Consider the following 26,042-nt stretch of genomic DNA (forward strand, 5'->3'; position numbering starts at 1 on the left):
ATTTGAATATCTATGTATCTCATATAAACATTTGAATATCTATGTATCTCATATAAACATTTGAATATCTATGTATCTCATATAAACATTTGAATATCTATGTATCTCATATAAACATTTGAATATCTATGTATCTCATATAAACATTTGAATATCTATGTATCTCATATAAACATTTGAATATCTATGTATCTCATATAAACATTTGAATATCTATGTATCTCATATAAACATTTGAATATCTATGTATCTCATATAGGCATTTGAATATCTATGTATCTCATATAGACATTCGAATATCTATGTATCTCATATAGACATTCGAATATCTATGTATCTCATATAGACATTCGAATATCTATGTATCTCATATAGACATTCGAATATCTATGTATCTCATATAGACATTCGAATATCTATGTATCTCATATAGACATTCGAATATCTATGTATCTCATATAGACATTCGAATATCTATGTATCTCATATAAACATTCGAATGATTATATATCTATTATATATATGAAACAAAAGAACTAAGGCTTGGTGACTGATGCTTTTTAGAAGATGAATGGTTTCAGCAATTATATCAATGCAAGTTCTTCCACACAGAGGTAGAGTGTGAGCTATCTGACATTCAGTGGTAAGGGTCTTCTGAATATGGCTAGTATATGATGCGGCACTATGAAGTGTGTAAATATCGCTGCATGACCATTTGTAAAAAGTTGAATATCGAATGTAGTAACGTGTCCTGGAAACATATAACGGAAAGAAAATAGCTGAAAATAAGTTATACGCCATCATGACTATGCAATTTTTATAGTTATGTACCTAGAAAATATAGCTATAATACCTGACATAGTTATATAGGATAAGGATGGGAAAGAAGTCAGTATTCCCAATGAGTCTGGCTTAAACTGAGTGTAGAGGAAAAAGATAACAAAATATCAAGGTCTTATGTACAACATATAAAGAAACTGGCATCTTAGGAAGATCTATTATTTTTATTTATTTTTTTTTTACATTGGCATCACCACTTATCAAAGCCCAGAGCCACTCGAGGATAAGGGTTAAGAGTGTACAGCAGTCAATTGAACAATATAGCAATTGTTAGTAATAGAAATTCTGTAAATTTGTTAATATTGGACTTGAAGACAATCTGATTGTAGTCAGCTGGAAAGCAAGAGAACAGAAGACAGTTTCACAGGCGTGCAGTTCTAAGAAAGAAGCTTTTTTCATGGAATCTACGTTTAGGTCTAGGCACAGATAAAGAGAGGGGGGGAATTATTGATAGTGTTTTTAGCTAGACGAGTGTTTCTTGTGAAAGTTTGGCGAGGGGGACCATATATTGAAACTCAGTCGAGCACTTGCAGTGAAAATAATGATAAAGCAGAGACAAACTCGTATCATCTCTTCTGTGAGGTAGAAGTTGCAGAGAAGAGAAAAGGACATCCCCTACGAGGCTACGAAGTCTATTTTGAACTCTATCAAGACAGGACAGGTCCTTTCTAGCAGCTCCTGCCCAGATGTAGCAACAGTACTCCATCCTTGGACGTACCTGGCTCTTATATAGATAGAGAATTGCATGAGCAGTGAGATATCTACTCCAATCATTTTTCCAGCAATCTGGCAACAGATTTAATGTATGTGTTCCATTTCAGATCAGGAGTAAAGATCAAGCCCATAAGCTTGTCAAAACATGAGGCCTCCTCAAGGCAAGAGCCATTCATTTCAATTGATGCCAGATAGGGATCAGAACGCTGATGATGTAAAGATAGAAGTTTGATTTTAGATGCATTAAATGTAACCAGCCACTCCTTTCACCATTGTACCACATGCTCAAGATCAGAGGAGAGAGAATCAGAGAGAACTTGGTCATTTACGGTCTTAGATGTGCTACCATAGATAGTAGTGTCATCAGCATAAATGTCTACGAATGATGTAAGGATGTGATTTGGAAGATCATTAATGTAGATCAGGAAAAGAGTTGGGTCCAGGATGGAACCCTGAGGACTCCAGCATTAATGCTGTGAGCTTCTGATTTTTGCCCATCAACTGCTACTCTTATGAACCTATCAGAGAGAAATGATTTAATAATTGAGAAGACATTTCCAGCTATACCGTAGCTGGATATCTTGTGAAGTAAACCTTTATGCCATACCCTATCAAAGGCCTTTGATATGTCAAGAGCAATTGCCCTAGAAAGGTTGCCTCTGTCGAGAGATTCGCTAATCCTATGAGATATAACTGTAAGCACATCTGCTGTAGATCTAGCAGAACGGAAACCATATTGTGTGCCACTAAGAAGGTTATTTTTGTTGAGATGGTTGATTACTTCTCTATTTAACACAGATTCCAGCAACTTACTCATGACGCACAGGAGACTTATTGGCCTGTACTGAGAGGAAGATGAGCGATCACCTGAATTCTTAAATACAGGGCATACTGATGAGATTTTCCAGGGTGATGGGAAGCAATTCTTAAGACAACGTTTAAACAGTTTTGTAAGTATGAGTGCTAGTTCTGGCTGAAGTTTTTAGCACTATAATTGGAATACCGTCAGGCCGGTTGCTTTACTAGAATCAAGGTTTTTGATTAGCTTGGCAACATCATGAACAGATAATTGTATATCACATAGTATGTTTTCTGATAAAGGAGGAAATATTGGGGGTTGGCAGCCTTGGTTGCAAAGGGTAGAATTAGCTGCAAAGTTCTTTGCAAAGAGTTTGACTTTGTCTGATGCTGACGAGATTACCTCAGGTCTATTGATGATAGTTGGGATAGAGCACTCGCTTCTGTTCAGGATTCTGTTTGGTGTTTGCCAAAACTGGTGGGAAACAAGCCGCTGCTCAGCTACTTTGGACTTGACGGACTAGGCATACAAGTCTCTTGTGTTCTTTATTACTTTCTTAATGATAGGAATAATCGGACTTGTGAAAAAGAATTGCAAAAATAACCTGGCGAATATATCCGTCAATCAAGTTAAAAAGAGATACAAACAATCGCACTTTAAGGGACGGTTAGAATCTTAAAAAGATATCTCAGTTGGGCAAAAAGTTTTCAAAAATTCCTAATAATATCAGAAACCGCAATAAGGAATTTATTGCTGTTCCCAAAAACTTATTTATTCGAAGCAGCATTCTCTCAACTTCTCACCTTAAATAAACAAGTGCCAAAATCAATTATATGTGGAATACTAAAAATACCAGCAGTTCCATTAAGGTCAGTTCATAAACATACTTTACATAACGGTAGAAATGTGTGTGTTCGAATAATTTTGAATTGATTTACAATTAATTTTTGTAGCAGCTTCTTAAGTTTCTTTAGAATAAATTTGAAATTAGTCATGAATTTATGGAATGTATAGTAACGTCATGAATGAATAATCTATGATTCAATAATCGCAATATATGGCAGTTTGTTGTACCAAAAATTACTGTATATATAAGATATTTTAAGGATTGGAATCGTTTCCTGATTACTTATTCTAAAATGGGTCGGCATAATTGAAAGGTTGGAGCCACTGATTTAGGGGGTTGCATTTTTGCTGACCAGGAGGTAAATATAATATGCTATATGTACATAGCATTGAGATGGTGGAAGGATAGAGAAATTAACAGCTTTTGTTGCTGAAAAAGCTATCAGCCAAAAATTGAAAATTTATTGCAAAGAAAAAAGAAAACAATAATTACACCAAATCAAATATTTGAAAATTAATTTCTTGTCAGGTCTTCGTCATTTATTTAGCATTTTTATCATACACAGTTTGTTTACACATTATGATCTCCTCCCCTCAAAAATATCACTCATGAAACCATTAAAAAATTCACAATACTTTTTACGATTTAACAATATTTTATATTATTTACAAATAAATTTCAGTCTATGCCTAACTTGTCCACTAACTTTCAGCCATGAATGCCCAACAGTCTTTGTTTTATCGCTGTTGAATGATATGAAAGGCACTCTGGTGATCGTCTCATCAGTAGATGCCATTACATCTGAATCGCCGGATTTGTATCTGTGGGCTTCTCATCAAAATAATCTCTGGAGTATTTTATGAGCAGTCAAAATCCAGGCTGTTTTAATAAAAGAGTATGTTAATTTTTCTAAATTCATATTTAGGCTAAAAAATCTGTGTTTCATTTGAAGGCATTTGATAAGGTAAAGGAAGGTATCCGTTATTTGATTAGCGACACCATTTCTTTTTCTCCGCAACCGCTCTCACAGACATGATGTTGCTAGTCTCAGTCATTTCTATAAATTCTATTATTCAGAATTGTCTGTTTTCTGGTTCTTTTGTTCCAGCTTTTTGACTTGTTGAGTTCTATCAATTCACTGTTTTGATACCTCATTGTATTAGAGTTTTCTATTCCAGTAGCTTCTTTCCGAAAATTGCAAGCTGGTGGAACTCTCTTCCAGTTCATTTTTTCTCCTTGTTGGTCCCCCAACAAAAGGAGGGTGGACCTGTAAATTCATCCTTGTCTGTTCATCCGTCTGCACTTTTGTCAATAACTACACCTTGGAATTTTTTGAAATTTTGCACAAACATTAAACATGATAAAAGTAAAAAAGTAACAGAACTGATTTTCCGCGAAAACTCCGATTGCCCCCCCCCCCCCCAGGTGTACCTTTCGGGCTAAAATCACTAAAATTGACACTTTTGTGTTATTAAAAGAAATTGATGCCTTGGATTTTTTAAAAACTTTCTGAAAAGTTGTAACTGATTTCTATATAATTTTGTTTGTCTATACTTCGTGATAAATCTTGGGTGTGCCACTGGGACTCTTTTAGGGCTAATAAAAACACTCCACTTTTGGAACTATTTGACCACTCACGAAGGATCATGCATGCTTCACTCGCTTTTCGTTTTTTTTTTTTTCTATTTTATTTTTTCCAAAACTGAAGCCAATAGGATCACTTTTGTGATAATTATTCTTCGTTATCGTTAGCTCTTTACATCTAGTGGTTTCCTGCCATATCTGGAGCGATTTCCATAAAATAAAATTAAACATGAACAAAAGAATTTGGTAGAATTATGATATCATCAATAAATAACAATGAATAGACAAATGGTGGTTAGAAAGTTAAATTATTCGGAAAAGATATATTTTATTACTTGATTACAGTTTTTTTTAATTTATTCAATTTGAAATGTATCTAAAAATTTATTGAGTTTATTTTTGAATATTAAAATAAGAATGTTTATTATTTCAGTGAAAAAGAAAAGGCAGAAATCAAAGATAAAGAAGTGTTAGAAATTCTGCAAATAAAAGATGAAAAAATTCAAGAGATGAGCTTAGCTCTAGTTCATCGTACAGAAGAGAGGGATGACATTTTGAAAAGGTATGTATCATTCATTTATAGTTTTCATGCCTACTCCCCTAGTTTTATTTCTTTCCAGATTCACAAATGCCTTTTTGTAATTTCGAACAAGATGTCAAAGTCGATGTTTCATTCCCTTTCCTGCATCCATTCTCGGGTTATAATTTTAATACAAGTTCATCTTCAAGGCATCTTCCCCTGATCCATCCGCGATTGCACTAACGAATGCGGGGTCAGTTAATCTCTGTTGCCTAAGGAGTACTCCTTCGGGGAGAATGCTGGGAAACAGACATATTTATTGTCCCTTCTAGCATGGATGGACGAAAAAAAACAAAAAAAAAACACAATAAACGTGACCTGATGTCAAATTTTGTCCCCACGGGTAGGCATATAAATACTTCACTAAATTGCAGCCTGAAGTCATTTACTTAACACACACAAATAAATGACTTGATAATTTCGTAAGTGTGAAACACTAGGGTCTATAGGTATAAAAAGTTAATATTTGAAAAACATATAAAGCCCCTTTAAGAAATTAAAGATGAACCCTTTTTTCTAGAATTAAGTAATAGTAGCCAACGTTACTGCAAATGCAACATTCCGACTTCTGGTCGTTGAATACTTACTGACTGTTTACTATGTATGCCAACTTATTTGGCATTTATAAGCACTAAATTTCCTTCAATTCTTGTGATAATTGCCGGTGGCCTTGAGGTAAAATGCTATCCTACAGAATCAAGGATATTTTGTTACTTGGTTTGAATCGTTACCATCAGTAATTATCACTTCCTGCACTGATGAGTGTGTAAGTATGAAACAATAGTGTCTGTAGGTATAGAAGTAATTGTTAATATTTATTTAAATAATATTATATATATGGTAACAGCAACTCGTTCTCGAGTATAGCCATTACTTAATATATCTCTGGCTCAAATGACGCAAACATGAGCGCAACTAGCAGTACATGCCAGACGGTCACTTCTATGAACTTTTTAAAGTCCTGCACATTCACTGATGACCGGATCCAAGCTGTGTTGCCCCGAACACCTATCAGGCCAGACATTAGAAGTTCCAGAATCCTTATTGCCATTGACGCCCATTTTTGCATCAGTCCTTATTGAATGTTCGTTTTCCATTTTAGGCTAAAGCCAACCTTTTTGTTATCGAGATACACACTGATTGCAAAATGTACATTCCATTGCATATCAAGTAATGCCTGTGCTTGAAGTTTTTTTATAGTGAGGAAAGACTTTGCACCGAGACAATCCCACTCTCTAAACAAATGCCACATTGAACTAAAAAGAAGAGCAAGTCAACATCATTGGAAGCAGCAGTCCCCTCAGATTTTATATCAGGGTTTTCCTTCTCCTAGAGAGGTTGCCTTAACCACGGCTTATGGGAGCCCTCTCCACTCATTATGCCATTTGATCCATGACTGGAACTTAGGTTGCTGGGCACCAGAGCATACCCCACACGCTGGTGGGTCATGTATTCCGCAGCTGACAGGGCCTAAACTCCTCTGGAGGTTTCTGTCGGGGTTACCTCACTCTTAGCCTTTCGTTAAAAGAAGCTTGGCCCACAAGGCAGTGGAGGTCCAGTTATATGGTGAAGGACACTCACCTTTCATCAGAGCCCCGTCTGCGTGGCAGTGGTCACGACGTGCACGTGGGGTTGATTTGTCTGGTAAAAGCACAATATGATGCTAAGACAACTGTGTGCTTTTAACACACGTCCACACCAGGTGGTCAAGGTTTGAGATCTATATATATATCCCTATGAACTGTCTCTGACGGTGTAATGACTTCTTTGATGCAAATATGATTGATTTCATTGTTTCCTTTAATGCATTAAACAGCAAAATTTATTGAATATTTTGCAAACTTTTTCCTCCGATGAGAAGAATTGCATTCTTCGAAACTCCATGAAATAAGGTTTTTCTCGTTTATTTGTATTCCTTGTTGGATAATTAAAATTTTGTATACCTTACAGGTTTATAAGTTTTTTTTATTGAAAATTTTCAATAAGATTTTTTTATTGAAAATTTTCAATAAGATTTTTTTTTATATTATATACACATATACATACTCCATTATTATTATTATTATTATTATTATTATTATTCACGAAAGTTTTCATTACTGTTCATAGAAAATAAGATCTCAGTCGGTGAAGTTAAAACAAAGTACTGAGCAGTTTAAAAATATATAAAAAAAATCGATCAGTATAGAAAGAAGGAAGGAAAAAAGACGTCTTATTGTGAAAATAGTTGAGGCGCGAGACTTGCTATTTCCTAAGCACTTTCTTTATTTGCTGATTTTGCATCAATAGCGCATCTCTCTCTCTCTCTCTGTGTCTCTCTCTCTCTGTCTCTCTCTCTCTCTCTCTCTCTCTCTCTCTCTATATATATATATATATATATATATATATATATATATATATATATATATATATATATATACACACACAAAAACATTAAGCCACGTTTTCAGGTTCTTATCTGATAAGAAAAAAATTTGGTCTAAAGACTACTTTTTTAAAGGAGGTGCATCAGAAACATGTGTGCACATATGCAGTCAATAGTCAATAATGTTTGTATAAATAAATACACTATAATTATGCTCTGTTTATCATTGTGTAATTTGTTTGATAAGCATCGGAGTTTCCATGGATTTACATCAAGTAAACAAGAACGATACAACCATATATATATATATATATATATATATATATATATATATATATATATATATATATATGTTTAAAGAAAAAATAGAAAAAACCGAATGAAATTATTAAAAAAAATCAACGTTTCGTCCTTGTCTCAGAGGACATCTTCAGGATAATTGAAATAAAAATGTGATAAAAGAAAAAGTCATAGATCGTGCGAAAAAAGACAGTTTTTTTAAAATCCAACCCATGTCGAGAAAGGACGAATATGTGTGCGTATGGGAAGGTTGTTTGATGTCTATATATACAATTTTAAAATGCATTTAAAATAAATATGTACATTTTTTTTTTTTTTTTTCTTCTTCTTCTGCGAAACTACTCATTTTCCTGAAACATTCAAAGAAAAACGGCTAGCCAGGATCCACCCTGATACCTTGCTCTTTGATTATTATTTTCCCTATGCTAGGGGTTAAATGGTAGAAGCCTTTTCTTTGCGTAATAGTATTAGTATTCAAAATTAGTGCTGATTCTAAAAGTCTTCTTTTAGCTCTATCTATCACGTATTTAATAATTTTCGCTTGATCTAAATTAAATGAGTGATCGTGTTCTGCACAATGGCAAAAGAGTGCATTTAGGGCGTTACCATTCCTCATATCTCTTCTGTGCTCGTTAAGTCTTAATTTCAATTTTCGTTGTGTTTCACCTATGTACGCTTGTTGACATTTGTTACATGGGATGGAATATATACCGGCATCGGATGTGAGGGTTTTGGGAGAGTGCTTGGTAGTTTTTAATGTCTGTTTTATGGTTGAGGAAGTTGTTTGTATCAGATGAAAACCAAGTCTATTAAGAGTGTCGTAGATTTTTGTATTTTTGGTGTGGGTGGGAATGAAAAGATGTCTGTTTAATAGTGAGGTATCTGTTTTATTTTTCTGTGTGTTTATGTTATAGTGTATTTTCGTAGCTTTTTTCTTTGCGTAAGAAATGAAATAGGATGGATACTGTAGTTTTCTTAAAACATTCGTAATATATTGAAATTCATCATTAAGATATTGGGGGCTGCATATTCTAAAGGCACGTAAGAAAAAACCTATAATCATGCCCGTCTTTATTTTATCATTGTGGTGTGAGTAGTAATGAATATAGTCGTTTTTGTGTGTGGTCTTTCTATGTACTTTGAAACTCAGATCAGTTTCTGATCTGATGAGGAATATGTCTAGAAAAGCTAGGGAGTGGTCTTGTTCGGATTCATGTGTAAAATTTATAGATGGTTCCACTGAATTTAATTTATTTCTAATTTGTTCTATTTGTGTGTTTTTAGGGAGAAAAATAAGAATGTTATCTATATATCTAAAATATGTGGAGTTTTTAGGAAGTCTGTGTTTAAAAGAGTTGGTTTCTAAGAATTCTAAGAATAAGCAGGCTAGTACACCACTAAGGGGGTTACCCATAGGGAGTCCAAATTTCTGTCTATAGTAAGAATTATTAAATTGAAAGTAGGTTCTATCAGTGATGAATTTTATAATTTGTATTAGTGTATCTGAGGAAAAAGGTAGGTCGGCTTTAATTTTGATTAAGTGCTTGTGGAGTAGATTAAGGCATTTTTTGATTGGAATATTGGTGTACAGGGAAATTATGTCTAAACTATGCATGGTTTTATTTTGCATGTCCATATTTTTTATTCTATTTAGGAGGTCACCAGAGTTTTTGATATGTGAAGTGCTGATGGTGCCCATTAGTGGAGTTAAAATTTGGGCAATAGCTCGTGCTAATTTATGGGTGACGCTTCCAATGTTTGATATTATAGGTCTCATAGGGACGTTCTCTTTATGTATTTTTGGGAGGCCGTATAATATAGGAATAGTGGGGTGGTATTCTATGTTATTTATCCATTTTTTATCATTTCCGATAAGTTTCTTTACGGATTTATTAAAAGTATCGAAATCTTTTTCTATTGATTTTAAATCTATCGGAGTGTATATATCTCCGTCTGCCAATAGTGTGTGCATTTTCTTTAGATATAGGTCTTTATCTATTATAACTATACCCCCTCCTTTATCGGCTTGTGAAATAATAATGTCTTTATTTTTTGTTAAAAGTTTTAAGGCATCAATGTATCTTTTTGGTAGTGCTAATTCTTGAGGTTGGGTAGTTGTTAAAGCTATTATCCCTTGTATGAAGCCTTTAGTAAAATCAGAGTCCTCTTGTCTATAATTTTTTAGGGTTGTGTTAGTAGTGATTTTCGAATGCTTGCCGGTAGCGAATTTAAGACCGAAACTGAGAGCTTCAATTTCAATGTCCGAGAGTGGTTTAGAAGTAAGGTTTAGAATAAGGTCTGGACGTCCCAAAGTTTTCCATTTGCTGTTTTTTATCAATTTCGCAAGTTTGTTATTCAATTTAAAGTTATGGCGTGTGTTAAATTTTTTGATAGATCTGTAAATGTTCTTAATTGATCTGGGTGTTTTCTTGTAATTTTGTTGATAATCAGCAATTAATATCCTGGCTTTCCGAAAAAGATGAGAGCTTTGGTGCTTTAAATATATTATAGATGACAAAAGATATTTCTCAATGTAATCCGGGAAAATATGGTCTGATGTTTTAAAAGATTTAGGTATGCATGCAGGTATGACTTTTTCTTCAATACATTTTTCCAGAAAAATTCTCCTGTTGTTGTGAGAATTTGCTGCGATTAAGATGCTCTTATATATTTATTATTTTTAAAACAGTGATCTACGTACACACGTTTCAAGGTAACTACCTCTCATCAGCATAGCTTGACTGTTTCTAGGAATCGAACTATATATATATAGAGAGAGAGAGAGGGAGAGAGAGAGAAAGGGGGTATTAATAAATTATAATGATTAAGATTTTTTGGATTTCGAATGTGGATTAGGTTCCTCATTGATTTTGGTAAAATACATGTCAAAATAATTCGTATTTTAAAACTAGTTAGTTATGCTCCTTAACTAATTAAAAAACAGGATTTTAAATAATGCAAGGAAGATACATATATTTTATGATAAAAATATAGGTTATTGAACTTTATTAGTTGTTTTAATTGGATGAATAATTTTACCGTAAATGTTAATAAATAGATTTAATAATGTTTTTTTTTCTTATACTAGTAAATAACAATGAATATTTTAAAATATTAATAAAAATTAGAGACATCATCTTAATAGAAGTAGTAATATTTATTTGTAAGTAAAAAGATGTTTTTATTGACAATTTATTTTTTTTTGTAGGTAATTTTAGTTTCGCAAATTATGCTTTAAAGAATTTCAATAGTCTAATAAATCTAATTAAATGTTAGGCTGTTTTTCTTTTGAAAGTTCAGGAAATAATACGAGGGGTGTGCAATAAGTAATGTCCCTGACTTACTTCCCATAGCAGTAGAGCAACGAAACTTGGCACAGTTATTAGTCTTTCTCTACATAGGAACTACCCAAAGTTATGCATTTCTCCCATCGTTTGATGCAACTCTGGAGACCGTTTTTGTAGAACACCCCAGGTGGGTCCTCCAACCACAACGTGACTTCAGAAATCAAGGCTGCATCATCTGGGAAACGCTTTCCTTTCAAAAACAACTTCATTGCTGGGAAGAGGTGAAAGTCAGAGGGTACAAAGCCAGGAGAGTAGGGAGGATGGGGGAGGATTTCATAACCACACGCCCGTGTTTCTGATCTGGCAACATGTGAGTTGTGGACCGGGGCATTGTCCTGCAGGAGGAGAGTACCTTTGCTGATCTTGCCCCACCTCTTGATTTTGATAGCTTCCCTTAATTTCCTCAAAAGTGAAGCATAATAGGCTCTTGTAATTGTGGTATCCTTTGCCAAGAAATCTGTCTTCACTACTCCGTCCTGGTCCCAGGCTGTGAGCATGATCTTGCCAGCAGAGGGCTGCACCCTTGCCTTCTTTGGAGGTGGTGAGTCCAAGTACTTCCACTGCATTGACTGGGCTTTGGTCTCTGGATCATAGTGATGGACCCAGGTTTCATCCTGTGTAATTAGTCTTTTGAAAAACGTTGACTCATCTTCTTGCACATCTCCAAATTCATCCTCGAGCACTCGACGTGTTCTCGCTTCTGGAATGGTGTAAGCAACCTGGGAATCCATCTGGCAGACACCTTATGCATATGCAAATGGTCATGAATAATAGTTTACACAGACCCTGTACTAATCTTGAGATCTTGGGCTATTTGGCGAATAGTAATGTGCCGATCTTCCAAAATGGCAGCCTGAACTTGACGAATAGATGCCTCAGCAATGGCAGAAGGGGAGGGGCAGGTCTAGGAGCTGTTTCCACAAACTTTCGCCTATGTTTGAATTCACGATGCCAGCGTTTTACAAGGTCATATGATGGGGCATTATCATCATAAGTTTCCTTCATTTCATCAAAAGTCTCCTGTGGTGTGCGTCCTTTCAAATACAAAATCCGGATCACTACTCGACATTCAACAGGCTCCATTTCACACCCGACTCGGTTCAAACACATGTAAAACAGAAACCACAATTAGTTCAGAGCTGTAATTAGCCACATAACATGTAGAGATATAAATCATTGCATATGCAAAATTTCAGCTAGATCAAATAACTGGAAGTGGGCCAAGGGCGTTACTTATTGCACGCCCCTCGTGTCTCCCAAGGTTTTCTTTCACTTTTAACGTCAATACAAATTCTTAGAAATATAAGCATATCATTTTTCAATAATCAAATATGGCAGTATAAAACGTATTCTCCAAATGTGCTTTGAATTCAATTGGATATTCTTTGGGTTGGATGCCTATAAACACTGCATTAAATGTTTATTCTGTTGCTGCGAACTTTAAATGTCTCCATTTCCTTTTATCAACATGTCTTTCTTACCAAGTCCTCTTTGGTTCCAAGGTAATAAAAACTAACTTTTTACCTGTTTACTGAGGAATATATATGTCTCTGATGGGTTATTTGGTAGGCTTTCGCTATTCAACGAAACACGAGTAGCACATAATTCATAAAAAATATAAATTATGTGTGTGAATTAAGTATATTATCTGGTTTTTGAATGTTGACTAATTAACCATATATATATATATATATATATATATATATATATATATATATATATATATCGAGAAATCAACAGAATAAAAAAGAAGAAAACTCAGTCGTATTTAATCAAACGTGCCTTGATAACGACTTGCTGCCAAAATAGATACACATACATATCTTTTTATGTATTCGATTAAATATTTTTAATCTTCTCATAATATTCCTAATGTCAACTCCAAATTTATCTATCTTATCAATCTTTCTTCTCGAGTTGCTTTTAACTTCGATAAATGTTGATTGATTCATTATAATTTATGTTTATAATATTTCTCTATTTTAGAAATTGAAACGTGGCGATATTTTATTGGAAAATATAATTGACTTTATCACTATCAACTCCAGTGCATTTTATTTTACTTCGATTTTCTCTCTTTCGGGTATTTTAGTTTTAGAGATGAAACAATTAGCTAAGCATTATTGCATAAAATTGTACAAGATTTCTTGTGAAAATATTAATATTAACATTCGGCATAACGGTTAGAACGTTTGTTAATGGGCCGGGAAACTGGGTTCAATCCTCAGTCGAGTCATATCAAAGGCTCTAGCATTACATACCTTCCCACACGCTCGTACACTAGAGGGCGTTCGGCTTTGTCTTCCTTTTTACCATGCAAAGGAGCACTAAAATCGGTTATTATAAAAGCCAAAATATACAAAGATTATTTCTACTTTCTCCTTCTTGCCTCTTCCAATATGTGCTCCTAACACATTTATAAAGTCCAAAATATGTGCGACAAATTTTCTCAACTTTTTGATCCGCATTCGCTTTTCAGTATTTCTTGAATCTACGTACGCGTTATTGCACACACAATCCAGCTGGAATCAAGTCCTTTTGAGTTCGTATTAAATAAATGATAGTTGTAATAACTCGTCTTCATTTTGTTGTTTCATTTTTTCGCACATACGATATGGAAGAACGCTGCCCAAGCAACCACAAAACTCCACAACCCAAAGAAATAGTATTTGAAAAGAGTCGATACCTTCCTCTGCATTTTGGTATAGTAAACAATGTAAATGGAGCCTTCAGGTCGCTTTTGACTACAGTTAGTATATATATATTTTTTATATATATAATCCGTAAAATTCGGAATAATGCACTTTCACAGCATCCCTAAACGAGTTTCTATTTATCAAAATGGCATTGCACAGATTCACTTTTCTCTCTCTCACCCCCTTTCTCTACCGCTCACCCATTTCTCTCTCCTCTTTTCTCTACCTCTCCTCATTTTTCTTCCTTCTTTCTCCCTCTGTCCTCTTTTCTCTCTCTTTCGTCTTTCTTCACCTTTTCTCCCTCTTTTTATTCTGTTTCCTTTCTCTCTCTTTCCTTTCTTTTGTTTCCTTTTCTTTTCCCCTTTTCTCTTTCCTTACGCTTCTCCCCCTCTTTACGCTTCTCTCTCTCTCTCTCTCTCTCTCTCTCTCTCTCTCTTTATGATTTTCTTTCCTCGTTTCTTTTTTCTCTTTTTCCTTTCCCTCTCTTTTCTCGTTGTTCTATTTCTTTCCCCTTTTTTTATCTGTTCCTATCTTTCTCTTTGTTTCCATCCCCCTCGTTCTCCCTTTTGCTCATTTTCTTGCTTTTCTTTCTATCTTTTACTCGTTTCTTCTTTCTTGATTCTAATCTCATCAATTATTTTGCTCTTCAGCTTAGATAACGTCTACATTTTCACAGCTTACTTGTTGGTTCAAAAGACCCAATGGACGAGTAAGAACAATCCCCAAAGAAACATTTCCAGTTGGTGACAGCAATAAAGCATTTCTTATTTAAATAGGCTAAGAATTGACTTTACAAGGAAAGCTTTCAAGTTCAACTGATTAAGAGTGTGCAATGATTGTGATTGATTGGGCCAAGATCACTTAATGGACTGCTAAACAGTGCAATCGCTCATGTGGTAGATACAGGGAAAATACACAGACTATATCATTCGTAGAGAAAATGAATTAACAATGATAGGAGTTTTACATTCAATGTTGCCGCTGTTGTTTTTGTTCATATTTACTTGCCTTCTGACAAGGGCCATATTAGACACGAAGTTAGTTTTTAATGTGGGGAACATCCAGCTCCGCCAAAAGGGCATTCTGGATTGGAAAGAAAATAAAAATTGTCTAAGGCTTCTATTTCATTGGCCAAGAAAAGATAAACAAAATATAGCATAAGAACAGATACTACACTTTGTACGTACACCCTCTCTCCAAAACACAAAACAAACAAGTTGTTTTTAGCATCATTCTATCGATGTTTCTGTGGAACGAACTGTATTCAGACTTGGTATATCTAGGTTGTCAGTTCGTGTCGTTAATCACAGCCAACGTAACGCCTTGTTGGTGGTGGTGATGCTGCTGCTGCTGCTGCTGCTGCTGCTTGCTTTTACAACATAAAGCAATCTATAGTAAGGATTAGTCTTATGCCAATGAGACCTGTGAACGTTCCACAGTCGTATCTTTGCATTTGTTGTATATTACTGCCGTGCTTATAGGGATTCATCTCGTACAATCCTTGTAGAAGTATGTGATATATTTCCATTCTCTGGATGTCCACAGCGAATGAGGATCACACGATATTATTGTTCTACCTTCGTCAAACTTGGTTAAAGTAATTAATCAGAATACTTAGCGAAGGAAGTAACTCCTGCACCCAAAAAAATGGTATTGTGCAGATTTTGAACCGGACGGATCTAAGCCGTTACTCGGCTTTGCCCGGAACATAACGTCAACTGCTCAGATTTGCCTGAAATCTGACGTAAGACGCCGATCAGTCAATCATAATACGCAGTAATGTGCAGAAGACTTTCGGATAAATATTGAAAGAAAAGATAAATCAAATAAAACTAGATGTTACATCGAAAGCATGGAGATTAACAGCACTATGAATTTGTCAATGTTATACACACAACTGCAGACGCCCAAGGAAGTGTTTTTTTTTTTTTTTTTGTTTTTTTTGCCAAAATAAAAAATAATCGGATGCCTAAAAAGAATTGCATTACATGTGGCGTCGTTAAAATGCATGATTGCAGAGAGGCTCCGTAAGCGATGGATGTGGCTGGAGGCGCACAATCTTTTTGGCACTTCTGCATGTCAATGACAGAAGGCGAATGTGTGCATTTTAGTTTCAAGAACGGCCGATAGAAGACGTTTGTCAGACTAGAACAGGGTCAATAACTCATAATTTTATTTTGATAGATGTTTATACAATCTTACTGTGAAAAAAGAACCCCTCCCCCCCAATAAAACAATCTTTCTGTATAAAAAAAAAAAAATTCTTAAACTTCTATAAATGTGTTATGTTTTTAAAATTCTATTTTGCTACATTGACAAACTAAAATTATCTATAATAAAATGATATTTTGTTACATTGACAAACAAATTATATTTTGATATGTTTATACAATGTTACTGTGAAAAAAAAGCAATCTTTCTGTATTAAAAAGTATTCTTAAACCTCTATGAATGTTTCATGTTTTTAAATTATATTTTGCTACATTGACAAACTAAAATTATATTTTGATACATTTTTATACTGTAAAAAAAATTCTAAAAACAATTTATAAATCTTTCATGTTTTTCTATGTTTATCTTTTATTTTCATTTATAAATCACTCATGGAGAGAAGTACTATTAAAACTTTTAAATTATATTTTGATACATATTTTATGCAATAAATGTGATTTTTGTATATTTTCTTGTTCTTTATTTCGTTATTATATATTTTTGTTGTTCTTGATTATATCTGAGGTTCACATTCAAACAGGGGTCGATAACTGATCTCGAACGCCTCATGTTATTGACATGCAGAAGTGCCATCCTTTTCTTCAAATTTTCTTGACAAAAGAAAAAAGATATTTTAAAAAATATGCTTGAAAATATTTTTTCTTCTTTTGAGCTTTTTAAACACCTTTCAAGGACAAAATAAAAAAAATAAAATAAAAATACATAATTTGTTTTGAAAGAAAACAACTTTCGGTTGCTAACAGTTGTCTCTCAAAAATGTAAACAAAAATGCAAAAAATGGTTATAACACCCCCGCCCTCTCCTACATAAACATTTGTTTGCCATGAAACATTAAACGAATAATAAAAGAAAGTTACGGTAAGTCGTTGTTTTCTTTTTCTTCATTTATTCCTACGATTTCCATTTAGTTTACTACCTGTGATTTATATCGTTATTAAGATTTGATCATCAGCGACGCTTGGCGTAATCCGACGTCATATTCCGGGCAAAGGTGAGGAGACGCTTTGGTGCGTCCAGTTCAAAATCTACACAAGTACCCCCAAAAATATGAGAAATTTCTTCGCGAAAAATAAAGGCATTTTAATAGAAAATTCCCGAAACTGTACTATGTGAAGAGGGGGGTCACAATTAATACCAGTCGATAGCTTCGAACCCGGCGACAGAAGCCATCCCTGGCTTCATTAGCAAGGACCCAATCCATTCGGTTACCGTTAACCGCGAGAAATACTGTTGAATTTTAAACATTTATTTGTTAAACGCTTTTTAACGTCTGTCAGAGTGATCTAATCATTATATGATGATCTGCGCATAAGCGCTAAATTGACCGACTTTAATTCAACTGAAAGTACTCAATGATAAGAAACGACATAATTATTTACTATAGAAATTATTAAATACCTCCAGTCACTAGTGTTTCATCCTTTCGGGAATCATCAGAGCATATATATATATATATATATATATATATATATATATATATATATAATATTATCGCCTCCCCGGGAGGGTTACTTGGTTGAGGAACGTCTTGGGAACGCAACCAGCTCCCAGAGGAATAAACGATATCTAACAATAGGCACAGGTTGGAAACATCAACAAAAAAACGGGTCGATCTGTCATCGGCTATAACTGTCTGGCATGGGTCGCATCTTGTGTGTTCATTGCGTCGTTACAGACAGCTTTCTGTCGTCGGCATTAATGGGATGCTGAAATCGAACACTTGTACAAAAATAGCGAACAAATGCCATTTTTATAAAATATATAAATTTATTTAACAGTTAACAAGTAGGAGCATATTTAGTCGACCCATCGCGTAAAGCGTACAAGCCTCAACTGTAGTTGCAATACAATCATATTTCAATTCTCTCTTTCTTCATTGAAAGAGAGGGCAAGGGAGTGAATGAGAGAGAGAGAGAGAACGATACGTTTCACGCAATGCTTTGTTTTTCAAATTACATCAATATAGTTTTAACTTTTATTATGCACTGAAATCATAAACATATGCCAATCTTCGAGTGCCGACAGTTTTAACCTTTAAGAAAAATGTGTCTGCACTGAATGTGTGTGTATGTGTTTGCCTCCACATAAATGCAGGTCAAGTTAGACACAAGATTTATTAATGTAGAAGCCCCTGGCTCCCTCAAAAAGGGGGCTAGCCATTGTGCCACACACACACACACACACACACACACACACATATATATCTTCAAATTTATGCTAACCATTGTAGCATTTTTTACTAATATTTATCTTCTGATGAAAAGAGTAGATATTTGAAAATCCATGCATTAGGGATTTCTCGTTAATATCATTTCTTGTTTGAATTTAATGGATCAATAAATATTGTAAGTTTTTCAATTTTATTTTCATCCATTTTTTATTATATATATATATATATATATATATATATATACTACTAAAAAAGTTTTTTCTTTTTTTTTTGTATATTGATATCCATATTAAAAACGTTTTTTTTTTCTATTCATTTAAAAAGAAAATACGTTTCTGAATTTTTGAAATGAGGATTGGTTATTTGTATCATTTGGATTCATTGGATTACTGGTCTCATCTGGAGTGTGATTTTCACAACGTTTCGGTCGATGTAACCTGCGAGCTTCTTGAGGTGTATCTTGTCGAACTCGGGAATTTGGACAGAATTTCGAGTGGAACCTTATTTATTCACGAGTGTAATGTGCTGTTGTTCCGTCAGTGTGAGCGACCAAAAAATACAATTGCGAATTACTTAGGACATATATCCAGTCATGGCTGACGGAACAAGAGCACACTAACCCCATGAAGCGAATAAAATGTTCCACTCGAAATTCTGCCCAAATTCCCGAGTTTGACAGAAAAATTTCTGAATTTGACAAGATACACCTCAATAAGGTCGGAGGTTATATCGACCGAAATGTTGTGAAAATCACATTCAAGATAAGAACACTAGTCTAATGAATACAAATAATAATAAGAAAATACAACTTTGTTATATATGGGTCGTGGAATTGCATTCATCTGCAAACGATCTAGCTAATTTGCATATTCTTTTAAACATTCATTTTAATTAATTCCTTATTAGTTTTTCAGTTTTCATATGGGATAATCATCTTTAGTTAACTATTATGTGCAATTATATTAATGCAGATATTCTACATGATTTATACTTGTGTAATATTTGTGTAAAAAGGCTATAGTAAACACAAACCTCTTTCTATATATTTATGTATGCATAATATAGTTTTAAAATGTTGCTTACCAAACTCCTTTGTCAATTTCTGGTCTACAGATATGATATTTAATATATATGGTATTCGAACCCATGTGAAACTTTATATTTTGGTTTTAACCGGGAAAAATTAGTGCAAAAGTGTGAAAATTTTAAAAAGTGGAATCTGCCAGGTGAAGGTCGAACGACAGCATTACGAATATGCATGCGTAACATAATAGATATTGGTTCATGTTTTAACTTTTAACCTTGCAGAAAACATGTCTTCAGAAGTCAGGCATTAAAGTCAAGCGAAAAAGTAAATCGTAAGCTAAACGTTTTGGTTTTGATTCTTGGTGGAGGTGCGCAGGTCATTTATTTTTTTTTTTAACTTTTTAAATCATTGCTATATATTGGGTCCAGTATAATCTATAAATATGAAAGCGAAAATGTATGTATGTTTGTATGTGTGTTCGCTTTTTCTGTATGTCTACAAAAGGCCTTTTTTAGAGAAGCGGTCGGTTGGTTCACAACTTTTTAAAACTTTTTATATCACATATAAATCGTAATATCTCACAGGCAACAACGAAGCTCACCTGTCTATTTCATTTGCTCGATTTCGAGAAGATAAATATTCAACATTTGTCTCTCGCCGCATGTGGGTTAGTCTTTCCTATAACATCTTGGGAAAATACTATCCCGCAGTCAAACTGTACCTCATTAACTCATTAAAACGGGCACCTGCCAAATCCAAGTAATTAAATAAATTCAAAGGTGTTTCTGTTAGCATCTCGCGGTGGGGCAATGGTTAACGTCACACGTTTTTTTTTTCACACTTTAATTTACAACTTTGCCTCAAGGGTTCGAGTTCGATCCTCATACTTACTTTTTTTTAACTCCCTCCCCCGAAATTTCCAAACACACCTTCCAATACCCGGGCAACACCAGGTACCCCTCGCTAGTCTATAATATATTTATCACCTGTCTGTTTAAATGTTTGTATGTCTCGCAAAACCTTTCGACTGAGGCGTCGGATTTTCACGAGATTAGTATTATTTTGAAGCTCGACTCTTCGGACGACAAATATTGAAGAATTAGCCAAAAACATTACTTTCTTCACCCTCAACTTGACACCTTTTTACAGAGGGGGTTCGCTTTTTTTTCTGATATTTTCGAAAGTTATCGCTTCTTTTCGATTGTCTAGCTTTAATTTAAACCTACGTCACTTCCGATTTGGCGATGGGCGCAACAGCTAATGCGTCACATTTTTTTTTCTTTTCCTCCTTCGTGGTATGGGTTCAAGATTGCCTGCCTTACCCCCCCCCCTATTTTTTCTCAACCTTACACGCACCTCCTTACACACACCCTTACATGCACCTCCACTTTTTTTTCGCCTTTGCGTCACGGGTTCGAGCCTGCTTTTTTTTTGCTCAACACACACAACGCCGGGCACCCAAGCTAGTATTATAATAAATACGAAATCTGCATTAATCAAAATATCATATTTAAGCGTATTTTACGACCGGGCAATGCCGAACTGCCTGCTAGTGTGTGTATATATATATATATATATATATATATACTGACTTAACTTTTGTATAAGCAATATGGCTTTAAGCAGTCTCTAGTTATGTAAAACTGACGGATCGAAACATGGTCATAAATGTGCAGCGACATATGTATGAACAAATAATATATTACACACGCTTACTATCCTAGCACACTGTTAACTAAACAGGAGATATAGGCTCCTTAGCATTTGCCAAGTCATTTATTTCCAAGAATTAAAATAATGTTAATCTAGACATCTGCTTGTGGTTTGACCAATGTGTTTTATTTGTGTAAGTACAAGTGGAGTTGTACAAGCCGAGTTCGATATACGTAGCGTTTGACGGCAACAAAAAACTAGATATTACGGCCATCATCATTCATACGTAGTTTTACTCAATTTTAAGTGTAGCTTGTTCAACACAGATCGCTACAAGGAACAAGAATAACGTTTCGATGGTTTCGTAAAATACCAAAATGGAGTGACAAGAACTCGATGAAAACAAAAAAAGAATCAGGAAAATACATTAAAAAAAATCTTGGGTTTTGTCATAGACAAAAACAAAAAACGTACAAAAAAATCTCGTCTGTATTCTAGGACCAAAGAAAGGGAGAGAAGATGTCAAGTATGTGTAGGGTGCGCTGAGAAGGGGATTCTGGCTGCAAGAGGTTGGGAGCAGGAAGAAGGTAAGGATAACTATGTCTAATTACAGCAGGTTCCTGTCATAAAAAATATAAAAATTAGAAATAAACAAAAACTAGATAGGGGAAAAAACTGGTTAAAAATGTCAAGTATATAAACTAGAAGCTCCCCCTCACCTATCGTTATTTTCAATATCATTTGCCATTACACCCTTCATACACACATGCACAGAACATACCAAGCATACTGCTACCCGCATAGACATAATTACTGTGTTGCTATCAAAATGTTGGTATGTCACTCACTAGCAGGGTGGCTCTCTTAGGAGACTCTGGGTATGCTGCTGGGGGGACGATTTACCTGGTATTCATCAGCATTTGTTTGTCTCCTGTCACCTGTATTTGCATTTTAGGATTTTTTCATTCATTTTTATTTTAACGTTTCATTGAAAATTATATATATATATATATATATATATATATATATATATATATATATATATATATATATATATATATATATATATATATATTTGTTTTATTTTACTTCAGTCGAAGTTCTCAGAAATCAAGGGGCCCACGACCTGGGGCTAACACTTGAACTCTATATGAGATACATAGATATTCGAATGTTTCATTAAAGTTCTCTATCTCTCAAGCACTGAGTGAGTAAAGAAATTGAGAACATAATTTTCCTCTCCCCAATTAACCATTTTTATATGTTGTAGTATATCTTTCATTTTGGTCTCTTGGTCTTACTGGATTCCAGGACAAGAATTTATCTAGTCTGGTGGAGTATCCAGCTTCGTGCTATTACTTGAGGTAATATCACTTGAAGAAGGGGCAGCCGTAGTGAGGAGATCTTATTTGGGCTGCGAATACTATGTGATTTTGAATATTTGGTCAGGGTTTACTTCTATGGAAAAAGTATCCTCATGCCAGATTGTTCTGACAAACCCCTTTACAGAGAGACCTTAGACACTCGAGGATAGTGTCTAGCAGGCATTCAAGTTCTCTCCTTATTTATATATATATATATATATATATATATATATATATATATATATATATATATATAATGTCTGTGTGGTAAATTTTCATTCTGGATACTAGAGAAAGTCATTCCATTATCATGATATCTTTATTAATGTACAGGCAAATTTTTATATTTAATTTTTCCCCAAGTGCCTTACACAGGTTTCATTGAGCATAAAGCCGATGCTGCCATCACACAAACTCTCAGATAATATATCATCAGTAAGCTTATTATTCCAAACAATTCTGACTATTTCATAATAATATACACCTTAAGAAATACAATTTTATATTAATTCAATGTATATATAAACACACACACACACACACACACACATGTATATACTGGAAAGAACTTGAATGCCTACTAGACACTATCCTCGAGCGTCTAAGGTTTCTCTGTACAGGGGTTTGCCAGAATAACCTGGAATGAGGATACTCCTCCCTAGACGTAAACCCTGACCAAATATTCAAAATCACACCATATTCACTCCAAAATAAGATATCCTCAATATGGCTAACTTACATTAGCTTTTATGAGGAACAGTGCACCTTCTCCAAGTGATGTTACCTCAACCAGAGTAGATACTCCACCAGAGTAGATAAATCTTTGTCCTGGAATCCATTAAGACCAAGAGACCAAAATAAAAGATATACTGCAAAATATAAAAATGATTAATTGGGGAGAGGATATTTATATTCTCAATTTTTTACTAACTCAGTGCTTGAGAGATTAAAGGAGTCTAATGGAACATTCGAATATCTATGTATCTCATATAAAGTTCAAGTGTTAGCCCTCTTGATTTCTGACTGAAGTTATATATATATATATATATATATATATATATAGAACAAATAATTAATAAAACGTTAAAACACTTTAAGAGTTAAAAACATATTTAATTTTCAAAAAGGAAACACAAATTAAGTGGACTGTCGTTAACCCACAGAGTTTCGAAAAAAAATACTTTCCTTCTCATCAGAGGGTAGGAATTAACAAAATGCGGAATTGAATTTTGCTTGCAAAGTATTTAATGAAACAACAAGTAAGTCATAGAGCTTACTTGGTAAAAAATACTGAAGCAGAGGGAATGGGGAAAAAAAACAATGATTTCACGTGAATGAACGGTCGGATGAAGAGTAGAATATCCAATAACGGTAAAATCCAAAAGAAAGTTGGTTAAAGTTCTGTATCCAGAAGTAAAATTCCAAAGGAATCGCGTTACGTTATGTACATATGATACAAAACTGATTTGGGTTATCTATTGAACTCATGTTAGATTGAAGAAAAGTGAAGATGACAAAACCAATTAAGTAAAAAATACAATTTAAAATTAGTTTTGTTTTGCTCACTATATCTCTCCCATCTCTCTATGGCAACGAGTTAAAAAAAATATTACTACAACTGACAAACAAACTAAAATAACTGCTATCCCTTTTTTGACAAAAAGTGACGTTGCATTTTTCCTGCAATCGAAGACATGTTTAATTAGAAGGACAGTGGGTGGAAGGAATGATCTTTTCGCAGGATTTTTAAGTCACTTCTTTAAGAACATGAGAAATAGTATCTGAAAAGCAACAAGCATAATTTCTTAATCACTTGCTCTTAAAATTGTCTCGACATTCCTGAAATATTCCTTCATTTCCTGACCGTCACCCCCAACCTTCTGCACCAGCATCAATTCATCTTTCAACCCCATACTCCAGTCCAAGTTGGGGAGCTCATCCTTAAATCCAAGGGACAGGTGTTTCAAATCATGGTCTATCTTCTGCTTACTCTCTCAGAGGTGAACGAAGTTCAATTCCCTGATTATGTGGCAGGTTCACTGAACCAGACGATTGTATGCATCTTCACAGATTGTTGGGAGATGGTTGGAGGTTTGCAGGAATAGAAGCCAAGGAATTATCACGAAGGAGTAAAAAAAAAAAAAAAAAAAAGCAACAAAATCTAGAGATATTTGTTTATTGTCTAATAGGTACCAAAAAAAAAGTCTTTCACAGAAGATATGAAACTGTTCAAATAAAATATATTTTAAAGTATTTTGTTGTAACCCAAATCAGTTTTCTTGTTGTTTATATTTACTAGTTACCGCTTAGCAAAACCCAAATACTACTCGAGGATAAAGACTAATGAGTGTCAGGTGGCCGGTGAAACAATACTGTGATTATCAGTGAAGGTAGGACTTGGGTAATTGTTTATTTAAGGTAGCGGTTCTACAGGAGCTTGTTCATGTTAGACTTGAAAACGGCCATGTTGCTGAGAAGCAGCTTCATTGTATTGTTTCACAGACAGGCAGTTCTAGAAAAGAAACTTTGATCACAGAATTTATGTTTAGTTTAGCCACTGATAGATAATAAGGGAAACCGTTAGCAGTTGTTGCTGCAAATGTTCTAGAGGGTGGGATCATAGATGAACACTCCGTTGAGCATGAAAATAATGATAGAGCAAAGATAGACTTGTTTTGTGAGAAAGAGGATGTAGGGTAGAGAAGAGGGCTTCACTCACTAGATTTCAAAGCCAGGCTTGCACCCTGTTAAGGTAGAAAAATACTCTTAGCAGCTCCTACACAAATGTCGCAACGGTACTTCATCATGATATATTTGGCGCTTATACAGATTAACCTTAGATTATCATGAAAAGATGGAATGTGTTTACTTAGCAATAAAAAAAAAATGTGCTTTAAAATTCTATACCATCAAACATGTATTTCTTAAACAATGTTTTGTATATTTTTATCCCAACTTGAACTAAATTAGTCGGATTATTCGAATTACTATTCTCATCCTTGTTGTTGTTTTCACAAAGTTTTGACTGATGTAACCTCCGATCTTCTTCAGGGGCATTCTTTTCGAATTTGGGAATCTATAATGAATTTCGGAATGAATCCTTTATTTAATCAACAACTTTTGTTCTCGTTCATTTATCAAGGCTAAAAAATCTAAAGGATAAGGAGTAATTAAATGGTTTGATAAATAGTTTAATAATGAACACCATGGGAGGATTGAAAATCTCTAAATACTGAAAAACAATAGTTAATCCAAAAAACAGCTGTTCTTTTCCCTTTGTCAGGACATTACTCATGGAATGTGTGGCTAAATAACAAAATAGAGATAAAAACCAGATACGCTTTAATTGTGTTATTTTTAGTTACTGCCTCTTGTAGTAAGGATTGAACATTCAATCTCAAAGAGGATTGTTTGATAGTTTGTCAAAGTTATACCGTGGGTCGATGAGAATAGCAGTCTGAATAATATAAATAATACAAAATATAAATCGCCATCTGAAAATATTTTGAAATATGAACAGAATT

General features: G+C 34.3%; 1 protein-coding gene across 1 annotated transcript in view; it reads left to right on the forward strand.

The window, feature by feature from the left end:
• LOC145249412 (centlein-like) overlaps nucleotides 1–26,042 on the forward strand; it is a 157,065-nt gene that overhangs the window by 62,665 nt on the left and 68,358 nt on the right. The window contains exon 2 of the mRNA XM_080110965.1: nucleotides 5,218–5,346. Within this exon, the coding sequence (XP_079967091.1) occupies nucleotides 5,218–5,346 (129 nt within the window). The remainder of the gene's footprint in view (nucleotides 1–5,217; nucleotides 5,347–26,042) is intronic.

Source organism: Euprymna scolopes, chromosome 28 (assembly GCF_053919585.1).
Source record: "Euprymna scolopes isolate OS-2025 chromosome 28, ASM5391958v1, whole genome shotgun sequence".
NCBI lineage: Eukaryota > Metazoa > Mollusca > Cephalopoda > Sepiida > Sepiolidae > Euprymna > Euprymna scolopes.